The sequence below is a fragment of the Propithecus coquereli genome, unplaced genomic scaffold, assembly GCF_000956105.1.
Source record: "Propithecus coquereli isolate 6110/MARCELLA unplaced genomic scaffold, Pcoq_1.0 Scaffold120, whole genome shotgun sequence".
Taxonomy (NCBI): Eukaryota; Metazoa; Chordata; class Mammalia; order Primates; family Indriidae; genus Propithecus; species Propithecus coquereli.
In genome coordinates this window covers 6,943,922-6,950,464 of record NW_012136081.1, presented here as the reverse complement: position 1 = coordinate 6,950,464, position 6,543 = coordinate 6,943,922, and the positions used below count along the sequence as shown (strand labels likewise).

The following is a 6,543-nucleotide window of genomic DNA, read 5'->3' as shown; positions in this document are numbered from 1 at the left end:
AGGCATGAGCCACCACGCCTGGCCTACACCATAATGTTGGCAAGAGTCCCAACTGGGTAGTGGGATTACATAACGTTTTTATTTTCTTATATGTGTTTTTCTATGCCTTCCAGATTTTTTCAGTGGAAAATGAAGTGTCTAGCACCTAACAGATGCTCAGTAAATGCAAACCCCTTCCTCCCCCAACGCCTCCTCCCTTCTCTGAAAGGACAGGAATTGTTCACATTCTAAATAATGGGGAAAACAAGAGGCCGAGGGCTTCCCAAGGACTTCTCCTGCTTGAGCAGGTACCTACTGAAGCTTTGCTCCTTCTCTGGGTGTGTAGCTGCGAAACCTGCAATAGTTCCAGTACAGCTAATGTCTGACCCAGAGTCAGGGTCAGGAGCCTAGTAGGGGGGCCTGGAGTAGCCCCTGGGATCTGGGTACTGTGTGGTCACCCTGCCTGGGCTGTGAGCTGAAATCCACACAGGATCTGTTTCTGCTGAGGTGGCAAGGCCCCAGGACGTAAGGGATTTCTGATGGAAGAAGCAAGCAGCACCCAAGCCCAGCACCCATGGTCCCCACGCACCCTGCCCGTTCCCACAGCCCTGGGAGGGGAAGAACACAGGATTCCCAGTCGGAAGGCCTGAGTTCCACTCCCACCTCTGGTACTAAGCAAGTCACTGCTTTGCTGAGCCTCGGTTTCCACATCGAAGCAGCCTGAAGACCCCTACTTCCTAATGTCTGTCCATGTTGGCTACCATCAGTACTGGTCCCCTTCCCTGGGGTCCCAAGTCAGAAGTTGAGAGTGGGTGACAAAGGATGTTTATTCAGGCTTGATTCCTTGATACAGCCGTATGTGTAAAAATATCATTTAAAGTCAAGAAAATAATGATCGGGTCGGTGTGACCTCCCTTCCTCCCCTTTGGCAGAGCTTTCCCAACTGGCCCCCTGCCCAGCCGCTTCCTTCGGAATCTTGGTGTGGAGGGCAGAGGGTCACTTCTTGGCAGCTTCTGCCTGGGCTGCCAAGTCTGCCTCTTTCTGAGCAGCCAGGAATGTGGCTCGCTCCCTCTGGAAGGCTGCCAGCTCTTCTGAACTGAGGCTGCAGGTGAAGAGAGACAGATGGTGAGTGGCCAGTCACTGGTGGGGGCTCACAAGGCCCCGTGTCACTGTCTCAGAGCCCAGCTTGCCTGGCCCGTCTCCCTCCCTGGACTTCCCAGCCTCCATACCTTTGCTCATGTCTCCTCTGCCAGGAATGCCACCCCACGACCCCCACCACCCTCTGCCTTTTATTCCCTTATTAAAGCCCTATTCATCCTTTGAGGCCTCAGCTATACCCCATTCCAGGTTAACTGGCCCTTCTTCTGTGCCCCCAAATACTTTGTTCAATGATGAAGTCATGGGCTGTCCACGTGTGTCTCCCACAGAGCAGGAATCAGATTTACTCATCTCTGTGCTCCCAGGAAAAGTAAAGATTTGAGAAAAGTCAAGTTCATCTCTGCTCTATGCTTAGCCCCAGTCTTCTTGGGAAACAACTGTCAGCCTTGGCATGAGGTGTGACACAAACAGCAAGAGGTCAGTAAGGAGCTGAATGCTGTCCCTGTCCCTGCTGTTGTCTGGGCCAGATGCCTTCCCATCCAGTACCTTACTTCAAGGAAGCAATTCCTGAGGTCATCTGAAGCCCCGTGGTGGGGGAGGGGACTCCTGTTGACCCCAGGAGCAAGTCTGAACTTGGCACAGCTCAAAAGGTCCCTCCTACAGGTCCATGCCTCATACCATTCCCCACTCTGCCCCAGGACTTCACACCCAGAGCACACTGCACTTGGCTTCCCTCTCTTATCTTCTATCCTTCACAGGGACCTCCCCACTTCCTGCATTCACCCTCAGTTCTTGACCTCCTTCTCTGGGTCTTTGCTTAAATGTTACCTCCCCCATGAAGCCCTCACTGACACACTAAAAAAAATCACGAGCCGTGCTCTCTGCTATCAAGACACCCACAGTTCTTTCAACGCTGACCACCTGGCACCCTAACGCTCCATTTATGGATCTGCCTCTACCTCTGGACTGCGACTAACTCCTGAGTAGAGTCAAGCATGACTGCCTCATTCCTGGCTGTCTCCAACGTTCAGAACAATGTCTAATAGGTAACAACTGTTTAATAAATATATTCCAAATGAATGAATGAATGAGGCCTGCCACCCTCATCCCATCCCCTAGAATCTAAGGTCTTTTGGCTCAAAAGCTGATTCTTCCACTGTAATGGGCCCTCTCTTCACACTGCGCCTCCAAGACACTCACTCTTTCACCACGCGAATGCCCAGGGAGCGGGCAGAGCCAATGATGGAGCGGACAACAGAAGACAGGGGTACGTCCTGCAGGGCGAAGGCGTCATCCTGAGCTTTGATGCGGGCAATCTCATACACATGCTTCAAGGTCACCAGGCCTGCCACCTCCTTCCCTGGGAGGAAGAAACAAGTGCCTCTTCAGGTGTTACTGTTTCCTTTCAGAGCCCCCAAAATCTCAGGTGCCCAGCCTGGCCCTCACCTGTCTGCCGGGCCCCTTTCTCAATCCCAGCAGCTGCCTTCAGGAAATAGGAAACAGTGGGTTGTCCAATCTTGATTTCAAATGTCCTGTCGGGCTTAACAGAAAAAAGACATATGAGAAGATCGCTTCCTGCTGCCCCATGCCAGGGAACTTCTAGCATCCTGTCCCCGCTTCTTTCAACTCACTTCCCTACGGTGTCCCTCTAAAAGACCACAAAATCCCAGGGAAAAAAATAAATCTGCAGCAAACATCCTTGTCACCACTACTTCAGGCCCAGTTCTGCTCTAGAACCCCCAGAGAAAAGGAGGGGCAAAAGGAAGAACTACAATACGGCAGGACCACGTGGGCTCGGAAGAAATACGGTCTAGTCTTCACTGTGTAAATGGGGAAAATGGAGCCCAGCGATGGGCAGAGACTTGTTTGTGCCTAGTCAGGAGTAGCAACCCCAAGTGACCAGTCCCAGGGCCAAAGAACAATGGGGGTTAGCGGGGTGGCGGGAGACGGAAACCGGGGATCAGAGTCCGGACTCTGCACCTTCACAAAGATCTTGGTAGGCAGAGGAATGCCTTCTTTGATGTCCTTCGTCTTCTCGTTGAACTCCTTGCAGAACTGGTTGATGGAAACACCTCGCTGTGAGAGAGACACAGGAGTTAGCCCTCGGAGGAGGGGACGGCTTCCTGCCAGCCAGGAGGCTCTGTCCGTCCCCTCCTTCGTCTTCACGTCTCTGTGTTCCCACCCTCTTTCCTCTTCCCAGATTCAACTGCACTGTGGGTGCCAGATGATCTGTATGCATCATCCCACTTTATCCTCACGAAGCATATTGAGGTTTGAAGACTCTACGTAACTAAAACAAGGCCACAGAGCGTGTGAGCGGAGCCAAGCTCTGAAGCGAGACCACGCCGGCTCCAGAGCCCGCACCCTCCGCCCGCGTACGAGCCCCCCGCTCCGAGGCCTCCCACAGCTGGTTCCAGCCATGGCCGCACCTGACCCAGGACGGGGCCTAGTGGGGGCCCAGACATGGCCTGGCCTGCCCTCACGATGGTCCGGATCACGCCGCCAGGCTCGGGCTTCCTGAGGGCCCGAGTGGCCCGGCTTAGCTTCGACATGATGCGGGGCTTCGGGCTTAGTTCACCTCAGGGAAGCAGCAAAAGCGACGCTCTGGGCGCCACCATCTTGAGTCAGAGGTCAAGGGTCCTCACGTTAGGCCAGGGCAGGTGAGGCCAACAAATAGCATCCTTGTTTCAGTCCTACCTCTCGCCAACTAGTAAGACAAGGAAGGTGAGAAAAAGAGAAAAAACATTTACTTTGCCAACTGCAGATAGGGGAAGGACTGGAATGGCCTTAGTTCACACATTGTCTAAGGAGCGCCCACAGGCACTACCTCGGACAGCTAAAGAGGAGGCTGGGCCCTTGATGCCCGCACAGCATTGTGGGTGTGGTAGGTCTGGCCGATTGCTATGCGCCGGGGCGCCATCTGCTGGACATGGCGATAATCCTAGGGTTTGAACTTAACCTGGAGCCGGTCGCCGGGAATAGGAGTCTTTCTTAACTGTGAGTCTGTTTCCTCGCCTGTTGTTGAAAGGCAGTGTGATTAAGAGCGTAGACCCTGGAAGCAAACTGCCTGGGTGCTCCTCTTTGCTGGCTGCGAACTTGATCAAGTTACTTAACTTAGGCTTTGTTTCCTCCCCTGTGCGATGGGTATTATAATAGGTAGCACCTACCTCAGGACCGTTGTGAGGACTGAGTTAACAAAGTGCTTTAGAGCAATGCCTGGCACCTAGTAAGCATGTGGTATTATTATCTGTACAATGAAGACAAAATCTTCAGAGCTGTCGTGAGGCTTAGCAGGTCCAGAACATTATCCATGACCAGTCAAATAAGCCAGCATCTTATTGTATCATTTAACTTGTTTTCTGAGCACTTACTGTATGTCAGGCACTGCGTGAAGCACTTCAAGGGCATTATTATCCCAGCCTGAGCAAGAAAGAGACCCTGTCTCCACTAAAAAGAGAAAGAAATTAGCCAGATAACTAAAAAATATATATAGAAAAAATTAGCCAGGGATGGTGGCGCATGCCCGTAGTCCCAGCTCCTTGGGAGGCTGAGGCAGGAGGATGGCTTGAGCCCACGAGTCTGAGGTTGCTGTGAGCTAGGCTGATACCACGGCACTCTAGCCCGGGCAACAGAGCAAGTCTCTGTCTCAAAAAAAAAGGGGGGGGCATTATTATCTTATTTAATCCTCACAATGGCATGAGGTGAATACTTTTATTGTACCCCTTTCATAAATAAGAAAGTTGAGACACAAAAGGGGGGCCAATATTATCCTTTATTGAAAGGATTTGTTCTGTAAAATTTGGATTCAGTTAAAAGGCCACACTCAAGGATCCAGAAGGCCACACGTGGCCCCAAGGCTGCAGGTTCCCTGCCCTATTAACCAAGATTCCATACTGCCCCATCTAGTAAAATGAGCTAATCCGTGTAAAAACACACTGTAAACTGTGAGACGCATATAAATTTTTTATTATGAATTCTTACTAGACTCTCACTAATTAAATGTCATTGTCCCTGCCTCTGAAGTCCATCAAGGCCTTCATGACACCCAGCCTCATTACCCGTACCAAGACTCTGGAACCAAGCTGTAAAACCTCGGGCAAGATCATCAACCTCGCTGTGCTTCAGGTTCCCTCCTAGTGAAACGCAGCCAATAATGTACCTGCCTCACGAGAAATTGGTTAATTCTGGTAAAGCACTTAGAGGGCCTGGCCTGGAGCAAGCCAGGCTGGGTCTGATTTATTTCTGTGTGCCCCACAGTGCAATGAATCCTTTTTTAAATTTTTATTTATTTGTTTTTAATTTGTATAAGTTTGTGGGATACAAGTGCGATTTTGTTACATGCATAGACTGTGTAGCAGTCCAGTCAGGGCTTGGAGGGTGTCCTTCCCTCCAATAATATCCACTGTACCCATTAAGTACATTAAGTAGTCTCTCATCATCCGTCCCCTCCCGCCCCCTCGCCCTCCCAAGTCTCCACTGTCTATTGTTCCACTCTCTGTCCATTGTTTAGCTCCGCCTTACGAGTGAGAACGTGCGGATATTTGTCTTTCTGTGTCCGACTTGTTTCAGGTAAGATAATGGCCTCCAGTTCCACCCGTATTGCTGCAAAAGACATGCTTCGTGTTTCGTTCTGTTTTATGACTGAATAGTGTTCCTTTGTGTATATTTCCCGCATTTTCTTTCTTTCTTTCTGGACTGGACATACAGAAATGAGCTGGTGTGACATCATCCTTGAGGGTCACGCAGCTTACAGCAGTGGCTTTCTATCTTTGACATTGTGGCTAAAGACACACACACAGACATACACCCGGGGAGCACCAGCGTCGTGGGGCAGTTCATGTCTTTATGGGATGTATTCAGCTATGTTCTGTTCCAGTCCATTCCGTTTCCTTCGGCGTGCTGGCTGAACCCTCGAGATCAATGCTGTAGCCCGCTCGTGGCTTACCACCCTCGTCTGGAAAAAGCCCGAGCTAGCGGGAGAGGAGATGACGAGTGAAAGCACAGTCGTAGAGCGCTGTGGCCAGTTCTTTGCGAGGTGCCGTCGGCGGCACAGGGCAGAGACGGGCACCGTGCGAGTCAGCTCCGGCTGCCGTGACAAAATAGCACAGACCTGGGGCTTTAATGACAGAAGTTTCTTTTCGCACAGTTCTGGAGGCCCAAAGTCCAAAAGCAAGGTACCAGCAGGTTTGGTTTCTTCCGAGGCTCTCTCCTTGGCTTGCAGACGGCCACCTTCTCGCTGTGTCCTCACACGGCCGTCCCTCTGTGCCCCGGCGCATCTCTGCGTGTCCACATTTCCTCTTCCGATAGGGACGTCAGTCAGATTGGATTCGGGCCCGCCCTAGCCAGCCTCGTTCTAACTTAATCCCCTCTTTAAAGGCCCTGTGTCCAAATCCAGTCGCAGAGCAAGGTGCTGGGGGTTGGGGCTTCAACAGAGGAATCGTTGGGGGGACGCAATTTGGCTTATGA

General features: G+C 51.5%; 1 protein-coding gene across 1 annotated transcript; it reads right to left on the bottom strand.

The window, feature by feature from the left end:
- Nucleotides 1–789: 789 nt before the first annotated feature.
- MRPL11 (mitochondrial ribosomal protein L11) lies at nucleotides 790–3,722 on the bottom strand. The gene is made up of 5 exons (XM_012665658.1): nucleotides 3,507–3,722; nucleotides 3,058–3,153; nucleotides 2,524–2,617; nucleotides 2,278–2,437; nucleotides 790–1,081 (listed from the first exon to the last, which is right to left on the bottom strand). Exons 1-5 carry the CDS (start codon nucleotides 3,627–3,629, stop codon nucleotides 976–978), a joined length of 579 nt encoding a protein of 192 aa, XP_012521112.1. The 5' UTR covers nucleotides 3,630–3,722; the 3' UTR covers nucleotides 790–975.
- Between the last annotated feature and the right edge of the window lie 2,821 nt (nucleotides 3,723–6,543).

Bases quoted from the DNA above. Each gene is read 5' to 3' on its own strand.
- MRPL11 (XM_012665658.1), bottom strand. From the start codon at position 3,629: ATGTCGAAGCTAAGCCGGGCCACTCGGGCCCTCAGGAAGCCCGAGCCT. The intron at 2,618-3,057 runs GTGCAGAGTCCG...TTTTCTGTTAAG, and splicing joins CTACCAAGATCTTTGTGAAG to CCCGACAGGACATTTGAAAT. The intron at 1,082-2,277 runs GTGAGTGTCTTG...CTTCACCTGCAG, and splicing joins GGCATTCGCGTGGTGAAAGA to CCTCAGTTCAGAAGAGCTGG.